General features: G+C 50.6%; 1 protein-coding gene across 1 annotated transcript in view; it reads right to left on the bottom strand.

Moving 5' to 3' along the window:
• Positions 1–5878: 5878 nt before the first annotated feature.
• Positions 5879–20468, bottom strand: part of LOC144098007 (uncharacterized) — a 78641-nt gene continuing 64051 nt past the window's right edge. The window contains exon 4 of the mRNA XM_077630580.1: positions 5879–6111. Within this exon, the coding sequence (XP_077486706.1) occupies positions 5879–6111 (233 nt within the window). The remainder of the gene's footprint in view (positions 6112–20468) is intronic.

Below are 20468 nucleotides of genomic sequence, written 5' to 3'. Positions count from 1 at the left end.
ACACACTCTTCATAGTCTCCGCCCTCACAAACACGTGCACAGGCGATAAGGAATCCTGGCGCCTTGAGGTCCTGGAATGCTGTTTCCGACGGGATGACCAGGTGCATAAGGTCGTTGGCTTTGCAGGCGGTGATCCCCTCCGAGGGAAAGATGCGTCCTGGCGGCCCGGTGAATTCCAGAGGGTAAGATGAATCAGCCGTGTCCACCCCCGCTTTGTCTGGCCGCGCAGGTGCAAGCGAGCGAGGAGGGACCGGCGCCTTTGTTCGGGTTTTTCTGCCGGTCCACGTGAGGGCGCAGTTCGGGAGAAATGCCGCATTCCATACTCCGGACGAAGGGATGAGAGGCCTTTCGTCACAGCTCACCATCGCCAGGAGCCGTTCCTAATCCTCGTGTCAGGACGACAGCAGCTTTGGTCAAACATAGTTCGATGGCACCTGCCGGGCTCGTCTGTTCCCGCTGTCGGGGCCTCCGATCACAACAATCCGTCCGCCGCCAAGAAGACGCCACGAAGTGGTTGCAGCTGGTCGGTGCACCACGAATGGGTGTCAGAGTCCCAGTCGGCCTCGTAGTTGTCAGCCCACTTGACCTGCACAGCTGGCAAGGGTCCTCAATGGAGCATTAGCGATCAGATCTGAGCTCAGGCCCTACCTCCGGCTAGGCAGTACGCGGCCAGCCTCAGAACATTGCCAGGTCTTTAATACAGAGCAATATGGCTACAAATTTTCGATGACTTAACCCTCGCCAACAGCTCACGCCCGGAAGTCTGCTGAACCAAAACTAGTTCCTCTTTTTGTTTTTCCTTTTTTCTCAAAAGACATGCGTCTGAAATTTGGTAAGAAACTTTTTTTTTCAGCAATGAGGTAGGTACGGAGCAGCAAGAAAAAAACAAAACAAAAACAAAAAATGATAGGCGGTAGCTTTTCTCGACCATTAGGGCATGGCATTTTATGCAAGATTATGCAGGAAAGCTACGACTGAGACGGTCGGCATTCCCGTTTTCACGCCCTTTTCGGTAGCGGTAGCCCGACTGAGTCACTCGTAGAGTACCGACTACGTCCACCACCAAACGACGGAAATGTTCGCTAATCACGGGCACTAGCTTCATCGGAGCCTTTTTTAAATCCCCTGGCTTTCCAACACGCTGACAGGAGTCGCAGGACTTTACAAATTGCTCGACATCCCTGAAGCATCCAGTCCAATAAAACTCCTGTAGAAGCCTAGCTTTAGTTTTCTTCACTCCAAGGTGGCAAGACCAGCCCCCACAATGGCACAATTTAAGGATGCCTGCGCGGTATTTCTGCGGCACCACGAGCGGATCAAACTGGACCCCCTTTAAGTACTTGTACTCGGCGTCGCATCTGTTCCTGCCGCGAGCCTCTCTGCTCGTCTCAGAAGCATCGCCTCCTGCGTTTGCCCCTGCCTGACCCGTCGTGGGAGAGCCTTCGTTCTTCCTACGATTTACTTCAGCTGCAATCTCGCTAGCCTTCGCACGAGAGAGCGCCTGGACGGTTCGATCGCCGAAACTACGACCATCTTCCTGGAGCATCTGCTCCGACCGATTTGAAAAGAGGTACGGAAATTTTCCCGGCAGATTCCGTGATACCGCTGCCTCCGTTTACAGAACGCCAAACGGGCCCTCTAATCTAACTCGTGCGATCGGCAAGCATACGCTTTTCTCTTCGGCCACCTGCCTAATCCCTGCACATTCCCCAGTAAAATCAGCTGCGTTCACGTACGTGGGGTGGATTACGTCCATGGTGGCCGCGGAGTCCCTCAGAACCCGGTACGGTTTTCCATTAACCTGCATGTCTTTCAGGTATGGCTCTAGCAGGCGCAAGTTCTCATTGCCCGCCTCCACCAAGGAGAGAACGATTCCCTGCTTCCTGCAAGCGTGGGCGAAGTGACCGGGCTCGTGACAACGGAAACACACTGGTTTCTTTCTGGCTTCAAAAGCTTTATCCCTCTCTTTTTCGATCGCCCCCTTTGTGGGGTTGCTTGATTCTGCTTTTTGGCCCTCGTTCCGCTCCCAGTTACGGCTTGCTGCCCTTCCTGTCTGGATCCGTGGAAATTTTTTTTCTACTTTGGGGCTAACGGGGGCACGCGCACCCTCTGCTACGCGCTTGGCATGGAAGTCTTCGGCCAGCTCTGCTGCACTTTCTAGGGTTTTATTTCCCGGCCTGTCCTGCACCCACACGCGCATTTCTTCCCTCAAAGAGCCAAAAAACTGCTCCAGGCAGATCACCTCTATTACTTTATCGTGAGTTCCGTAAGCCTGTTCTCCCTTTAGCCATTCCTTCAGGTCTGCCTTAAGGTTATACGCAAAATCCGGAAATGACTGGTTAGGCTGTTTTCTGGCTTCCCTGAAGCGGCGCCGAAAGTCCTCTGCGGACAGGCGATACTTTTTTGGGAGTGCTGCCTTTACTTTAGTATAGTCTGCCGCCTCTTCTTTTGCCAGTCGAGCGAGTACTTGGGCCGCCTCACATGGAAGAATGGTCAGAAGTTTCTGCGGCCAAGAATCGGTCGGGAACTCGCAACTTTCACATGCCCGTTCAAAGTTCACGAGAAAGAGCCCTATGTCCTCTCCAAGCTTGTACGGTTGCAAGAAGTCCTTTATTTTTATTTTTGATGCTGCCTGGCTTGCCACTGTGTTCGGCACCTCTAGCCTAGTGCGTTCTGCCTGTGCAGCCTGAGCTATCTGTAGGTCGAGCCGTTTTATCTCGATCTCTCTTTCATGCTCTTCGCGCTTCCTCTCGCGCTCATCGCGCTTCCTTTCGTGCTCCCTTTCCTGCTCTTCGCGCTTTCTTTCGTGCTCTTCGCGCTTCCTTTTTTCTTCATCCTCTGGCTTCTTTTGTTCATCCTCTCGCTTCCTTTGTTCCCTTTCCTTCTACAACTCCTCCTTAATTAGCTCCCAACATTCTACTATCTCCTCCTCGTCAGCACCGAAATCCTCAATTGCCCTAATCAATTCAGGTTTTCTACGGATCGACCCACAATCAATGCCCAATTTCCCGCATACGAGAACTAGGTCTGGTTTGCGCAGCTTCTTCCAGTCCATGACTATTTAAGCAAAGGCATATCTACTCACGTGGTCAGAGGAGCCCCGGCTGCCTCTTATACCAACCTTCGATTACCTAGGCTAACAATTTTACGAAGTTGTAAAACCTGGCAATGCTCCAAGAGAAAGACCGCGCACTTGCCATACCAGAGTCACGACCAGGCGCAGACCATCCCACCGCTGCCAACCAGTTGATATGCTTGGGTATCGAGACCGAGGTCTTCACCGCATGACGATGAACTCTGCAGACGACGGAGAGAAGCCTTCAGGAGGGTTGGTAAACTTGAAGGTTTATTTACATATTTACAACAGAAGCAGAGAGACCAAAGGTCAGAGATGAAGTGCCGTGAAACCAGCCAAATTGCGGCTTAAAAACAGTGGATATTCCCTAGGCACCTAGCTAGGGAAACCGGTGGCTGATCAAGCGTCCAATATGCAGACACACTCTTCATAGTCTCCGCCCTCACAAACACGTGCACACGCGATAAGGAATCCTGGCGGCTTGAGGTCCTGGAATGCTGTTTCCGACGGGTTGATCAGGTGCATAAGGTCGTTGGCTTTGCAGGCGGTGATCCCCTCCGAGGGAAAGATGCGTCCTGACGGTCCCGTGAAATCCAGAGGGTAAGATGAATCAGCCGTGTCCGCCCCCGCTTTGTCTGGCCGCGCAGGTGCAAGCGAGCGATGAGGGACCGGCGCCTTTCTTCGGGTCTTTCTGCTGGTCCACATGATGGCGCAGTTCGGAGGAAATGCCGCATTCCATACTCCGGACGAAGGGATGAGAGGCCTTTCGTCACAGCTCACCGTCGCCAGGAGCCGTTCCTAATCCTCTTCTCAGGACGACAGCACCTTTGGTCCAACATAGTTCGATGGCGCCTGCCGAGCTCGTCTGTTCCCGCTGTCGGGGCCTCCGATCACAACAGTGTGCACGGCGCAGGTGCATCACATCCGGCCTGCCCGCTTGGGATGACGGTGGAGTTACCAACTTTTGATGGCACTGCCCCTGGGGAGGCCTAACAGCTCTAGCTCGACACCATCGCGGCGGCGCAGAGATGGGACGCCAGCGCGAGGGCTGTGATGCCCGTCTCCAGGCGTCGAGGCCGAGCGGCGGAGCTGCTCCTGTACATACCCCGCGCGGAGCTGGGCCGGTACGACGCCATCGCGGGCCTCCTTGCCGACCATTATGGTTCGGGCCAGCACCGGCTCCAATACCAGCGCAGGAGACTGTGGAAAGCTACCAGGACCTTTCCGCGGCTTTTCAGCGGTTGGCGTCGCAGTCGCTGCCGGGTGCACCATCGAAACCCGTGGGCTTGGTCAGCACGGGAGCTTTTGTCGACGCCATACGGGACCCGGAAGTCCAGCCCCAGGTCCGCCTAGTGCGTCCCGAGTCCGTTCGCGCAGCTGTGAACCTCGCTGTAGAGGCTGATATAATCTTGAGGACCACGCGTGAGGAGCAAGCGGCTGTTCGTGCCCCCACCACGGAGTGGGCTTCACGGTCTGTGGACACCGCTACTGCTCCTGTCCGCAGAGGGCGCACCAGCTTGACCCAGACTGCTTTCTTTGCGGCCAGTGGAGCCACCATTCGAGGGACTGCGTTAACCCTTCGCCGTCGGGAAACGCTCCAGCGAAACTCCTGGGGCCCAAGTTCGCCGAATCAGTCCCCACGCGTCTGTCTCCATTCCTCCCGCCCGTCGCTGCTACGCTCTCGTGCCAGCACTTGAACGCTCTAGTCGACACGGGGGCTGCGGTGAACATCCTGGATAACTCACTTGTGACCGGCGTGCCCCACGTGCTTCTTCTGGCTCCTGAGACCCAGCTTTTGACATTCAACGGCACCCTGGTGCACCAACTCGGACGTGACGTTGTGGATGTGCTTGCTTTCGGCACAACCTTAGCGACCTAGTTTGTGGTCGTCCACACCCAAATTTGGCTGGTTGTCCTCGGGTGGGGCTGGTGCCAGCAAGTTGGGGTCGTTGTCGACTTCGTGACAGCCGGCGTAACGGCCGCCTCCACGTCGCCAAGGCTGGGCTCGTCGGGTTTTTCACTACGGTGCGGGGCTATGACTCCCTGGTGTCGGCGGCCAAGCGTACCTCCACATTTTTGCGCGGCCTCGTATTGAACCTTCTTCGTTACGTTCCGCCGTCCGACGTGTGCGTAGTGTTGGCGGCTTCTGACGTGACCCTACCACCGGGCGCGGCAACCTCGGTACAGGGCCAGCTTGGCGACCAGATAACCGCCGATGTACTCTTCGAGCCAGACCGCTGTGCCGCACCAGCCCGTGAGACGACCTCACCTGGGTGCATTGTTTCAGTGGTGAACGGAACGGCTCACGTGCTGCAGTCCTTAACATCGGTGGTCACCCACTCGTACTGCGTCACGGGTCACCCCTGGGCACGGCGCAATTTTTAAGCCCAGGCTCGCCGGTTGCCTCTCTGCATCCTGCGGCCCTGGCACCGACCCCACCAACACCTGAGGCGCCACCGTGGGAGTCTTTCAATTTTGGCCCCAACCTGACCTCCGCGGAGGTCGCCGCACTCAAAGCGCTACTGCAGCAACACCGCACTTGTTTCGCTCTGCGTGCCGAAGAACTCGGGTGTACTACCTGGACATACCACCGCATCGACACTGCCGGTCACGGGCCCATCCACCATCAACCCCGTCGTGTCCGATCAGCCGAACGGCGGGTTATTCAGCAGCACGTGGCCTACATGCTAGGCCAGAGCATCATTTCCCTTTCGTGTAGCCCCTGGTCCTCTCCCGTCGTTCTTGTGCGGAAGAAGGATGGGGCGATCCGCTTCTGCGTGGACTACCGCAAGCTCAACGCCGTCACCCATCTAGACGTTTATCCGCTGCCTCGCCTTGACGACGCACCATCCTCTTCCGCTCATGCTCACGCTCGTCGCCACCTGCAGCCAGCTTGGTCTTTGCCACTTGCTCACCCATTGTCCTAACTAGTTGTTCCGGCGCTGCCTGATCGCCACAGACGCCATCTTCTTGCTCCACCTTCTCCAGCCGCCGGAACAGCCGGTCCACTCGCCGATGGAGGCGCTCAAAGGCGGCTTCCAGCGCCGGGGAAAAGGGAGACTGTCGGAATGCCCGAGAGCAGCGGCGCCGTGTGCCGCGTAAAGCGGAGGTTGCTCGCCATCCTCAGCCCTTCCGCTACCTGTTTCCGAGCGCGGGTGAGCGCCATCCCACCGTTTCCACCAAAATATGCAACGGGACGACGGTCCCTCCCAAAGGAAACCACACCAAGTCGGAGAGAGCCAAAGGAACACCTCCGACGGCCCCCAATCTGTATCATCGACTGCGCGCGCTCGCTCCTCCGCGCGCTCCCCGCGCCGCATCTCCTTCCGCGCAGGGCACTTGGTCGGCTTGCGCCATGCTCTGGGCGTTTATTCCCGTAGCAATATATATTTGTCACGCGTGAATGCGTGAGATCACTGATCACAAGAGACAGCGGCGGGCTTCGACGAACGTTGTTGTTGTGGCCTTGGTCGAACGTCTTGACCACAGCTACAGATCGCTTCTTCTTTTTGAGGCGGCGCGTGCTTCAGGTCCGCGCTAAGCGAACATGCGGAATGCACCGTGTCACTGGCCCCCCGGAAAGAAAGAGCATCGTCCCGATGCGCAGCCTGTGTGTTTAAAAAAAAGTTCACTAGGGGAAGCATGATGTGCACGCTAAAGTTAAGCTCTATCGCTACTGCTCGTAGTAAACCTCTAGACGGACAACGTGTACCACCAAAGGGTGCAGGGATCGCCGAGACTTCTGAAAACCGTCAGGAACGACCTCATAGTTGAGGTCTCCAATTGGACTGATCACTTTGTATGGTCAAAAATACCGGCAGAGGAGCTTTCGCGTCGGCGAATGGAAAACCAGACCCACACACGGTCTCCTTATGTGTACCGAGCATCACGGCGTCGTAAATTATAGTGTTGGGCATCTCGGCATTGTTGGTGGAGAATCCGCACTTTGGCCTGCTGACGAGCCTCTTCAGCGAGGTGCAGGAAGGTGTGAAGATCCGCATTCGGGTCGATGTCGTCCACAGGCGGTAACATGGCGTCCAGCATCGTGGTCACGTCGCGGCCGGAAACGAGACGGAACGATGGCATGTTTGCCGTCTCCTGTACGGCCGTATTGTATGCGAAGGTGACGTATGGGAGCACTTCGTCCCAAGTTCTGTGCTGAAGATAGACATATATTGGTAGAATGTCGCCTAGCATTTTGTTTAATCGTTCCGTTAAACTGTTCGTCCGAAGGTGGTAGGATGTCGCCTTTCGGGGGTATGTATGACTGTGGCGTAGTCTGCTGCAGAAGGTCAGCCATGAATGCTGTACCCCTGTCGGTGATTAACCCTGTCGCGGTGTTAATGTCGTACTGGAAATCGGGAACATCGGTGTGAACTTCTGCTGATGACATCATAGCAAGGATAGGTGCTCGTCGAATGTATGTCGGCGATACCATGAATGTTGGCCACAGTGGTCCCAAGGCTGCGATGTTGGTGCTCTCCTTCAAAATTCGTAAGCATAACTTCGGTTTCTCCGTTTTCGAGAACGACCCCTCTGGCGACAGCAAGACAGCGGTAGAAAAGCATAATTTGTTCGCTTTCGACGACACCTTCAAACTTCCGCAGCGTCTTCGCGCCGACAGATACCACAACACTCGAACGGGGTGGAATGGTGACGTCATCAAGGATGTAAAGAGCCGCGGGACGTTTGGAAGCACTGTGGATGCCGTTGTCGGTGCAGAACGTCACTGACTGATTTAAGGTCAATGACCGCGCCATTTCCTGCAAAAAAACCCATTCCGAGGATTACGTCCCGGGAACACTGCTCGAGTAGGAAGAAGGTGGCCAGGTACGTGTCCTCTTCGATGACTAGTGACATGCCAGCTGGGGTGATCAAATGGCCCCCCAGCAGTACGAAGCTGTGGGCCCGTTCAAGGTGTGGTCAACTTTTTCAGAGTCACCGCAAAAGGTCCACTGATTACCGAGTAGTCGGCGCCGGTGTCCACAACTGTGGTGACGCCGGTGCCGTCGATTGAAATGTTCAGATCAGCAGTTGCAGCCGTAGGTGCAGGAGAACGTCGCGGAGTCCGCTCACGGCTGCGGTGCGGCGCCAGGCGGTTTCGTTGCGGCGAATTGATGCGGCGAGGCGTGTTATCGGGCTGGTGATCGTCGGTGCGTCGTAGAAGCGGTCGGTGATGTCTGTGCAGCGGTGGAAGATCTTGGACGTGTCACCGGTGAGCAGCCTTCCCCCCAAAGGTTGCCGCTTCTAGTTTTCCTGACGCGGACTAGGAGACCTCCCGCGCGAAATGTCGGCGGAAGAACGTCGCGGAGACTAGAAACGCCGTGGAGACGGCGACGGAGCATAGTAGTTTGGTGCTTCGGGTGCCGCGGCCAGGTAATCCCTTATTTCTCGAGGCCATTCACCACGCAGCGGTCGGGGCGCATCGGCACTATATCCCTGCAGACCAATACGTCGGTAACGACAGTTGCGGTAGACGTGACCGGGAGTGCCACAGTGATAACACAGAGGGCGCTGATCGGCAGTATGCCAGCGGTCGCTCTTCCGAGGGGGGACCTGAGAAAGGTGAGGAGGGAGTGGTTGGCGGCGAATGTGGACAAGTGTATCGGGGTGACTTGGAGGCGGTGGTTGTTTTTTCTGCTGCTTTTTAAGTAAGTTTCTTAAAGCAAGTTATTAATCTAAGTAATATTATCCCACTTATAAGCACAACACATAAAAAAATAACGTTCTCCCATGCCCCTTGGTTTCGGTGACTGTTGGCTCCCTTCATATATATATATATATATATATATATATATATATATATATATGAAGGGAGCCATATATATATATATATATATATATATATATATATATATATATATATATATATATATATATATATATATATATATATATATATATATTGTTACAGGTTCTATTTACAAATAATATTTACAAGGCAGGTCGAGAGGAGCCTGGTGCGCCGGCGGCAGGATACTTGACTTTCTCTTCCTCTTCTACTTCCAGCCGCCGCACGTCTTCTTTATTCCTCAGAGCCCATGCGCAGCACGTGACATTTCCCCGTTCGCAGACGAAGCCCTCTGGGCCAGTCAATCAATCGGGGTCCCGAGAGTGGAATGGCTTCAGCCGTGCGACATGCACGACCTGGGTTGTCCTTGAGCGGCGTCCTTGCGTTGATTGGGGAGATATGACATAGTTGAGGTCATTGAGGCGAGCAACAACGATGAACGGGCCGGTGTAGTGGGATAGCAGCTTTTCTGATAAGCCACGCTTGCGTAGGGGCGTCCACAACCATACAACGTCACCGGGCAGGTAGGAGACATCCTTGCGCCGGCGGTCATAACGCTGCTTAGAGCGATGCTGTGATGCCAAGGTGCGTATCCGGGCAATCCGACGGGCTTCTTCAGCGCGACATAGAGTGTTGGCGATAGAAGGCTCGGTGTCGAGAGAGAAAGATAAGATGCTGTCGAGGGAGCTTCGAGGCGGACGGGCATAAAGAAGGAAGAATGGGCTGTAACCAGTTATTTCATGCCTCGACGTGTTATAGGCGTATGTAATGAAGGGAAGCACGTCGTCCCAGTTCTTATGGCGGGAATCGACATACATGGCCAGCATGGTCGTGAGTGTCCGATTGGTACGTTCAACCAGTCCATTAGTCTGGGGGTGGTACGGCGTCGAGTGGCGAAAATGTCATGAACTAAGACGCAGAAGCTCTTCCACAACGTCTGCCGTAAACTGGCGACCACTGTCACTGATAACAACTCGAGGAGGTCCATGCCAGAGGATGACAGTACGAAGAAGGAAGAGCGAGACCTCAGCAGCGGTGGCGCAAGGTAGGGCGGCGGTCTCACAGTAACGGGTGTGGTGATCAACGCACACTATAATCTAGCGGTTACCGTTGGACGAGCGGGGAAACGGGCCGAGCAGATCGAGTCCAACTTGTTCATATGGCGTGCTTGGAGGTGGCAAAGGATGCAGGCGTCCAGGCGGAGAAGTCGTGGGAAGCTTGAACCGCTGACACTGCACGCAGGTGGCCACGTAGCGCTGAACCATGTGACGCATTTTTGGCCAGTAAAAACGTTCTTTGATGCGGTTAAGGGTCCTGGCAAACCCCAAGTGCCCAGCCGTGACGTCATCGTGCATTGCCTGCAGAACAGAGAAGTACAGAGTAGCCGGAACGACGAGGAGAAAGCGCGCACCTCCAGGCGAGTAATTCGTTCTGTAGAGTAAACCGTCGCGAACGCAGAAAGGGCTTGCGGATGTCGGGTCACGGGCTTCGGCAAAAAGCGGCGCCAAGTGCTGATCCTTGCGTTGTTCCATCTGGAAAGTGCCAAGATCTGGAAACTCTTGGGAAACGGCAGCGAGATAGTCATCGAAGTTTTCATCATCGGAAGTAGTAACCGTGAGCGGCAGCCGCGAGAGGCAATCTGCGTCGGCGTGTTGGCGGCCACTTTTGTAAGACACTTTGAAGTTAAACTCTTGGAGGCGTAACGCCCAGCGGGCCAACCGACCGCAGGGGTCGCGTAGATTGACCAGCCAGCACAGAGAGTGATGGTCTGTGACGACTGTAAAAGCACGTCCATAAAGGTACGAACGAAACCGTTGTACGCCGAAAACAACGGCGAGACACTCTTGCTCTGTTACAGTGTAATTGCGTTCCGACTTGCTGAGGGTGCGACTTGCATAAGCGACAACGTGTTGATTGCCCTCATGGCGTTGGATAAGCACAGCACCCACGCCGATGCCGCTGGCGTCAGTGTGGAGTTCAGTCGGTGCTGTCGGGCAGAAATGACGCAATATTGGCCGCGAGGTGAGGAGAAACTTGAGCTGCCGAAACGCGGAGTCGCATTCGGGAGTCCAGTGGAAAGGGGTGTCTTTCTGCAGGAGACTTGTAAGCGGGTAGGCTAAATCAGAAAACTTGGGAACGAAACGCCGAAAATATGAGCAAAGTTCTAGGAAACTCCTGAGCTCTTTCACTGATTTGGGTTCTTTGACACTGCTTACAGCTTCAACCTTCTGCGGGTCGGGTCTGAGGCCATCCTTGTCAACGAGATGACCAAGCACAGTAATTTGGCGTTCACCGAAGCGACACTTCTTCGAGTTCAGCACGAGGCCCGCTCTCTCTATGCAGTCTAGGACAATGGCTAAGCGGCTGTTATATTCGGCGAAGGTCCTACCAAAAATAACAACATCGTCCAGATAACACATGCAAACTTGCCACTTCAGGCCACGTAAAAGCGTATCCATAAAAGCGTTCAAAAGTGGCAGGAGCGTTGCAAAGGCCGAAAGGCATAACATTAAATTCATACAACCCGTCAGGTGTCACGAATGCTGTCTTCTCTTTGTCCGTGACACGTGACAATATATTAGACAAGTTAAAAGGAATGAAGGGCTCGTCTGAAAAACGCATGAAGGAAGTCAACAGTCATCGAAACCAAGGTGCACAGGGGAATGTTTCTATTTTTTTTTTTGTAGTGCCAAGTAATGAGAGAAAAATACTTCGATTAATCTGTCGCATAAAGGAAATTCAGTGTAAAGCAACAGAAAAAACAACCACGCCGCTCGTGGTATCCAAAGCCACGACCTCCGAATATCGTGTCCGGTGTACTACCAACTGAGCTACAGCGACGGCTGTCCAATCTGTTGCTCTGTTTATTGCGTTTATTTCGTGTAAGTGAACCATGAGAGTTTTCACCAGCGCTACCCTCGGCGATAGCGGTGGACGTAGCATGTCCTGTATTACGGTGAGTGTAGGGTGCCTCGACGGGCCAGAGGCGCTTTCAGGATGAAGACACCGGTCCCGGCAGGGGCATGTTGGGTCTCACTATCCTTTTCAGTTGCATTGAGCTTAATACAGCGGCGCGCCGTTTCGAAGAGAAAACTGCAGCTGACGCGAGGAATTCAGGACATTTGATGTTCTACCTTGACAGAGTGGTACCAGAGAAAGTTTAAACAGTGAATCAGAGGTAGTTACTACTCTTAAGTACACTATCTTTCGCAGCTAACCTGCCGATAAAATCGGCGCCTTATGAAAAGTCGGTGAACTCATGCGTGTTGTTCTCTTCTGTAGCGTTGATTTTGGCTTTGTTTCTTCATAACAGCTTTCCTACATCTTGCGTAGCATATTCCAGGGCAACCTTTTGACCCGGATACTCTATATTTCAATTATTTTTCTAACAAGCAGGATTACTTATTTTGAGCTGCAGTTGCATATTGGCCAAAGACTGCCATTCAGGCAGCTTTTTGTCCGCCATGAAATCAATGCGAGAAGGTGCATTTTATGGCTGATAATTTAAATAATTATGAGGATGCAAATATAAATTGTGCATTATTTCTCCGTTCCAAGCAGAAATTGTTCTTGAAAAGAAGCGTTTCGCATGCCTTACCTCTCATACTATGGGGTTAAATGTCAGGCCGTCTGGTTTGACCCGCGACTGGCAATTTTTTCGGCGCGCGTTGTCACGAGCAAAGCTAAATAGCCGATGCATTTGAATAGTGCGGGCAGAAAAGCCGACAACACAAAAGACTCTCATAACTTGGTCGCTGACTCTTACAGCACACACACTACGAGCTCACTTCAAGCAAAAGGGCGTGGCCCGTTTTCGCCTCGGTTTTGCAAGTTTTGTGCGCTCTCCGCCGCCTTTCTTCTCCTGATCTGAAGCACGTCGTCGTGGTTAAGCGTCGCGGCCTTTCTTCTCCCGAATACGGCCGCCTCGATACACATCGCACGTTCTGCACAACGCTGTCAAAAGTCGCATGTTTTGACCACCGGACCACAAGCGCTTGCACTCGTGACGTAGGCCAAGAAAGCTGAAAGGCCAGTGCTAAAACCTGCAGGTAACATCAAAAGTTGCCGAGCGGCTTTGGCTTCTTCACAACCTCATCACAAAGGCGTTTCCCAATAAGGCAGCCGCATTATTTATGCGCTCTTGCGGGTAAGCAAGTATTTGGAGCTCTCCTCGCAGCGTTTTGTTCAGCTTATTATTTGTTTTTTCGTAATGCAACCAAGGCATTATAACCTCTCTCCTCTCTCTACTTTTTTGCGCCAGCTCACTATGAATATCCTGGCGCCAAACCTATATTCTGTGCGTCAGTAAGCAAAGAAGCCGTGGCTATGTAACACAAACGCAAGGCGGCCTTTTTCTCCAGTAACGGTTTATTTTGCGTCCTTTTCGTATCACTTTTAAAGAAACCACAAATAGAAAAAAGGCTCTTTTCATTGCCGTCACGTAGCCACGGCAGCAAAATTCGTCACGCGTGTCTCTGGGCAACCATATCTTATAAATTACTTTTTTTTTCGCTTTCGATGACAGCAGCAGCAGGGATTGGCGAAACGCAAAGACGCCCGTGTGCTGTGCGATGTCAGAGAATTAAACGTCCCCAGGTGGTGGAAATTAATTGAGGAGGCCTCTATTATGGCTCCTCTTTCTCTCTTCTTTTACTCCCACTTTCCTCCCTTTGCTTACGGCAGATATGTGAGACAATTACTGCGCCATTTATTTTCCTGAAAAACCAATTTTCAATGTTTTACTGTGTTGCTCTGGCACCTCTTTCTTAGTTTACTTTGACGGGGACCATGAGATTGAAAATAAATAGTTATCAGGGGCTGATTTTGTGAGGCCTCTTTTTGCATCATTCGCTTTAGATCATTTTTCTTCATGTTTTGAAAGGAAAGAGAAATTGTTCAGTAAAATTTGGCCTCTAATAAAGCGAATTATGCCCTAGTTACGCGGCCGACTTAACCGCGGTTAAGCCCAAGCGTGGTTAGGCGGAGTTAACTTTGGTTGTCGTGAACTGCAGTTTGGCGGCGTTACACGCGGAAACCTGTTCTCGGTGTGCGCCGTTGTGCCGCGGTCACGTTGTTGCTCCAGGAGAGAAATCTCCACGGCTAATTTAATGCCAGCGGTACACAAAATCTTACCTTAAACACAAACGTAGGAAGTTTTCCTCGAACGAGGTTTGGTTACATCTGTGCAGCGAAATTTGTGGTGCCGAGGTTATTGAAATTCAGATGAAACTTAAGAAAGTATTTCAACATGGGGTGCAGTCGACTCCGCAGGCGACCCGAGAGCCAAGTATCCACCTCTGCTTTGGCTGTCTCTGCGACTCTCCGCCCGTCTTCCTGCCGCCCTCCACGTTTCATTTTATCAATTTTATCAACTACTTTCCTGTTTTAATTGTTTGCTAGATTAAGTGCTATTTTAAATTCTCTTCTATCATCTCTTATTTTGGTTTGAGCGTGAGTACCGTGGCACCGTGCGTCCGCGCGAAGTTGTACACATCGCGCTGGCTCATAGCAAGCCCGTGCCGGACGATGTGGACAGAGGCTGCGGGTTCTGGGCTATGTTCGCTGCTTGTCAGACGGAAATGCAGCAGCGACGTTTGCGGCAGATCGCAATTCTCCACGAGCTGAAAGAACGGCAAGCTGAACAAGACCAAGCTAAGAGAACGTGCAGGCGTCTGCAAGCCTTAGCTGCAAGGCTGTGCTCGCGTGAGCGTAGTGTGTGGACTTACCCCCGTGAAACGTCGAGGTATGAAACAACTCTTCCGCACCTTCCGGAGAGTGGTTTAAGAGAAAATTTTCGAATGCCCAGGAGCACAATTCAGTATATCGTAGGTGTGTGCGAGTGGATGAAGCTGCGCGATACGAACATGTGCAAGACGATACCGCTGCGCAAACGTGTGGCGATTGCCATATAACGCTTAGCCACCTCAGCAGAAGAGAGAACGGTGGCAAATGTGTTCGGAGTGAGCCGCTTATCAGTAAACAATATTGCGGGGGAGTTTTGCGACGTGATGGTGGGAGTGCTGGAACCATGGTATATAAAAATGCTCATGTCGCACGAGCTGGCCGAACATCTCCAGCAGTTTGCAGCAGTCGCAGGCTTCCCGCAGGGCGTAGGAACTGTCGACGGCAGCCACATTGAAGTTTGTCCACCCTCGGAACCCGCTGTGGATTACCACAATTAAAAGGGGTGGTACAGCACAATTCCTTTGGTTGTCGCAGACCACCAGTACAGATTCTTGTACATGAACACTGGCTTTCCAGGCCGAAACCATGATGCAGCAGTTTTTTAAGTGTCACAGCTTCGAAAGATTCTGGACAGCGATTTGTTCAAGAGGGAATTGAGAGAAATTGAAGATGTGCAGATTGGGCCTCTCTTCCTAGCCGACCAAGATTTCCCACTGCAGAAGATTGTAATGAAGCCCTTGCCACATTCCGTCATTATCAGTTCTGATGCACAAAAATTTAATTTTCTCCTTTCTAGCGCCAGACTTGAGGTGTAAAATGCCTTTGGGCGCCTCAAGGCACACTTCAGAATTCTACTGAAGGGCCTGGAATGTGACATTGTTAATGTTCCCAATGTCATTCGATCATGCTGTGTCCTTCACAACACATGTGAGGAAGTTACCGACAGCTGTGACTCTAACAGCCTGGATGTGGTGCATATAGAAGACAGGCGACGGCCACAGCCTGTCTGCACAAGCAGACAAGTGGAACCTTCTGGGGTGGCCGCAAGAAATGCCCTGGCGAAACGCCTTGCTTCAAAGTGAATGCCTTGCATTTACTGCTGTGTAGGTGCATGAGCTTATTTCAGTGTGTTTTGTGGCATACGGGTTTAAAATATTTATCCAACTGTGCATATGCCGGATGCTTCAGGGAAGGTGATCGCTAATTTTTTTAAGATAAGGTTTTTGAGATAACGAGAAGCAATTTGCCGCATAGTAATACTAGTGTTGGCGGACGTCAAAAACAGGCGAATCATCTTAACAAGCTAATTTCTAAAACTAACTTATAATAGTTAGCATTTAACTAATAACAATAGCCATACCAGTGTTTAGAATTTCGAAAACGCCATTACTCTCGCCGCAGTGGCACGACAAAATTTGGCTATTTCGACTAGTTACGACTACTGGAGCGGTTGCTTTGCCTACATACTTTTCGAAAATGCATGTATTTTAGCACGATGCAGCCAAATTCTGTCGTGCCACAGCGCCGAGGGTGATGGCATTTTCGAATTTTTAAAACTGATATGGCCATTCTTAACGGTCCGCTACAAACCTCTTATTGCAATCAGGTGTCTTTTGGTAATAGTTTAAAAGTTATCTATTAGAATTTAGTTAATCACTTAGCTATTTAGGATGATTCGCTTGTTTTTTGACGTACGCGAACGCTGGAATTATGCCGGAAAAAGCTTCCGTTTACCTCAAAAACTCTCATTTTAAACATGAGTGAACACCTTCCCTGAAACTCCAGGTACGTGCTTTTAAGCTGCTTTTGGTTCATGTGTGTTCATTCGACATTTTCATGTGTGGCATCTTTGCAACTGTTCCGCAGTCTGAACTGGAACTTGCGTCTCCATTTCATGTAGGAAAAACAACTGCGCTTAACAGACCAGACGAAGACAGAGGCAGAACACAGACACAGTCTTCGTCTGTTAAGCACGCAGTTGTTTTTCAAAGAACATGAACAAACTACCTCATAAAAAGGTTCAAAAGACGGAAATTGCTGAAAAGTTTAATCGCTCAGCAGTATAAACATGCAGCCACAAACTGCAGTGTGCGCCTGCATAGTCCACCCCTCAGTTCATGGCTTCTGTTCTAAATGCAGTGAGAAAATTTAGGTGCCTTATGATTTCGGTGTGCCAGAAACATTTTTGACCACTTTTAAGTTAGTAACTGTACACACGTTCTTACAGTGTCCAAGTCAAATTTGAGGAATTTCATTATACTTGAAACATGTTCCTGTATAAGCATTGTCAACAGCATATTGTTACTGGCAGTTCCTCGATTATTACATGCAGGAAAGAATAAATTATTCTTTATTTTTATTTGAGCACAAAGGCTCCTTCATAACCTGAAGCATCCCCTTTTGCACCTCATTGCTTTCTTTCTGGAGCCCGATGAGCTGCTTTCCTTCGCAGCCTTGGCTGCACGTTCTTCGGCCTGCTCATGCATGGACATGAGCTCACTAAGCAATGAGCTGGAAGGCCGCTTTCTCCGAAGATTTGATGTGCCTCTGTCACTTCTCTCCCCACTCGTCCCCTGCTCCCTGCCCTGCTGTCGGTACCCTCTTCCAGGGTGCAGGAAATTGTAGACTCTGCAGGTACGAGGTGCGAGTTTTCCTGCTCATTTTCAAGGAAGACAATCTCTTATCCATTTTCCGCTGGAACCTCTGGAATCTGTGAATGAAGAGAAAGAGAAAATGACAGAGATATGTCAGCCACTAAACTAAATATACATATGATGGTTAGCAGGCAAGTAAAGCCTCGATCACGGACTCTTGAAAACATAACAGGACAAGACACAGAAAAATGGCAGGGGGATAAGAAAGCTTCCTACTCACTAGTAAAAACACACTGTCTTACGGCGCAAACTTTTGCATTGCCTATTGGCTTTGTGTAAAACACCTCTATTAATGTTTGAATGTGAGGAAATTCTTGTGCTGGAACACCATGTCAATTTTACACTGAACACAACACGCCGGCCACATGTTGTGGAAAAATGACTTATGATGGCCCAAACTATTTCATTTTGACCTGCTGCTACATACACAACTCATGTTAGTATTGGCACCCTGCCCAATCCCAGCAATGAACTTCTTGTACTTAAAATTTCCTTGTCAAGGAGCATATATAAAGCCTCACTGAAAAGGTCTCGGCCGTCACAATTTGAGGTGCATTCCACATTGTGCCGAGCGGCTTACTTCTGTATTCTGCGTGATTATGTCTAAGCACAAAAACCATTTTGTAAGGAGGCTACTGAAAACACTTTAGGACTGTGCGTAAGGTCCTCCTTATCACTTATTGATTTGTCACTTTGATTTTCAATGTTTTTGTTGGGTATTAGACAAGTATGATTTGTTTCATGTATTCTTGCTGATATACACTTTGCTGTTATGTTCATATGCTTTTTTCTTTCGAGAATGCTCATTCTATTCTTTTTAATGAAATCACATTAATTTCTGAGTGAGGTAGGTCTTCGCATTGTTTGTGTAGTTGGCTTTTGGTGTCGTGTAGTCCAGTGCTTCGATGCAACCTAGATATCAATTAGCCGTTCTTGCATCCTTGTAAGCAACGATGCGGTACAACACAAATAGAGAAACAAAGGCATGTTTGCACGCATGATGTTGCTTTCAACTCTCTGTTTATTCCTTTTTCCGTACTATTCTTCAAAGGCTCTATAGTGATTTCTAAAAGACGTCTGCAAATTGCAATGGAAAGCAGGCACATAGCATTCACTACGCTGCTATCAGGCTGAACTGTGCTACAGGTAAAAAAACAGATTACCTCTCGGCTCTACTGCATTAGGTCACTGTCATTTACTGGCAGTGTGCCAAAAAAGGAGTGTGCTGCCAATAAAAGTGCCACTCGACTTCTTTGGATCCTGTAGACGATCCAGATCGTCTCAGCTTCCTAGAAAGGAAGAGTGTTTTAGAACATGAAACTGCGTCACGAAAATATTTAACAAGGTACATTACTTTCAGGAGAAAAATGGAGGAAAGGTGGCACTCATGCTATTGAACAGATTCAGCGAATGAAGCTGCACAGCTCGGGTAGCACTTGTATTAGCACGTCTACATACAGCAGGTTAGCTTCAGCTAATGAAAAGGTACAGTCTTGGTCAAAAGTCTTAAGGCCACAGAGTTCAGCTGCAGCGCAATGAGTGTTCCTGGAATGCTCCGTGTAGCGGAGTATTCAGAACACAAGTCAAGCAGGGAGCTTCTCTACCGCAAAAAGAAACCTTCTGCTAGTATATCAAGGTCATTCAATCTTTAATAGTGGGGTAATGGCTCTGGTATGCGGTCGAAGCGAAAAGCTTTTGGCCTTAAGACTTTTGACCAAGTCTTTATATTGTTGAGCACCTACTATAGGTCCAGCTATGCACGCATGAAGAAGGAAACACGCGTGTGCTGCTGACGCAATTCATTTGGGCCAATGGAGAAGTCTGTTCTTTGCACGCTGTCGATGAAACGTTAAAATACACACGGTTTGGTTTGGTTTATGGGGGTTTAACGTCCGAAAGCGACTCAGGCTACGAGAGAGACCGTAGTGTACGGCTCCGGAATATCGACTACCTGGGGTTCTTTTACGTGCACTGCCATCGCACAGTACACGGGCCAGCAGAATTTCACCTCGATTGAAATGCAACCGCCGCGGCCGGGATCGAAGCTGCGCCTTTGGAGTCGGCAGCTGAGAACCATTATCGCTGAGCCATCGCGGTGGCTAAAAATTATGCACGCTACAAAGCAAATGTAGCGGTTAGTGCAACCAAGCTTAGTTCAGGTTGACACCGCGCCACGTACAGGAAAGGACACGCAACTCGTACTAAACTCTGTGTTCTGCTCACGACGGGCAGCCGGTCGTGGTTCTTCTGAACGCTGCGAGATTGGCATTCACTCGGACGAGCTAGGCATCACTACGATAGCTGCTGCCGCTCGTCACGCACACACTGGTGTTTACACGCGGAACCAAAATAGATGTTAAACTTCATTACTTGAGAAGAAACAACAAAAGATTTCGAGCTTACCGGTATTGCTTCTTCAAGGTTTCAAGCTTCTGCCGCACCTGCTTTGCCGTGCACGGTTCCTCGCCAGCCGGCAAGCGCGCGTTCAGCAACTCCGTCATCGCATTACATATGCGCGCATTGCACGTGTTTGAGCACAGTGCGCTAAGGTTGTCCCCCCCAGATTCGTATCAACGCCTCTGTAGTCACAGTAGGCCAGTTGACACGCTTGTGGGAGGTAGCTTCGCTAGCCGCGGCACTGTGCTCGACAGACATGGTGGTAGCCATCTTGTGAGTTAGCAAGGCTTGACTCAGGTGGCCGACCTCAGTTTACGATAACCATGGTTACCGACATAACTGCGTTTAGGTTTTCCGAGTGACTGCGCATAACTATGGTTAGTATTAACTGAGATAAAATAAACCGCGGTTAAGTCGGCCGTGTAGTTACTAGAATATTAGTCACTTCGAATTAGGAAGATGTCATCGCATCGCATGATCAGTCTACGTGTAGTCAACATTTTGCGAAGGGAAACGCAACCATTTGAATTGTTTTGTTGTTGTACAAGCCACTAAGGAAAGCAGTTCAGAAAATATGACCATTTGGCTTCAGACGTGTCCTCAGCTTTCTACTCCAGAGCAGTGAGGGGGCAGATTACTTGGAAGATAAATTTGACATTATTACGTAGAATTTTTCGCATATGGTGCAGCAACAAGACAAAAGCAATTCATAAAATGTCGGAAAGTGAATGTTGACTACGCAAAAATATTATATTTGGCAGGACATGCATGCTCCGCGCTGCTTGTATACAAGAGAAACTTCGGGCCTTGGGAACAGTCTTTAAGCTCAAAAGAACAAAGGCAGCATAATTCTGTGGAATTCGGT

The sequence above is a fragment of the Amblyomma americanum genome, chromosome 7 (genome assembly GCF_052857255.1).
Source record: "Amblyomma americanum isolate KBUSLIRL-KWMA chromosome 7, ASM5285725v1, whole genome shotgun sequence".
Classification (NCBI taxonomy): domain Eukaryota; kingdom Metazoa; phylum Arthropoda; class Arachnida; order Ixodida; family Ixodidae; genus Amblyomma; species Amblyomma americanum.
Note: the sequence above shows the minus strand (reverse complement) of the source record. Positions and strands in the feature narration are given on the sequence as shown.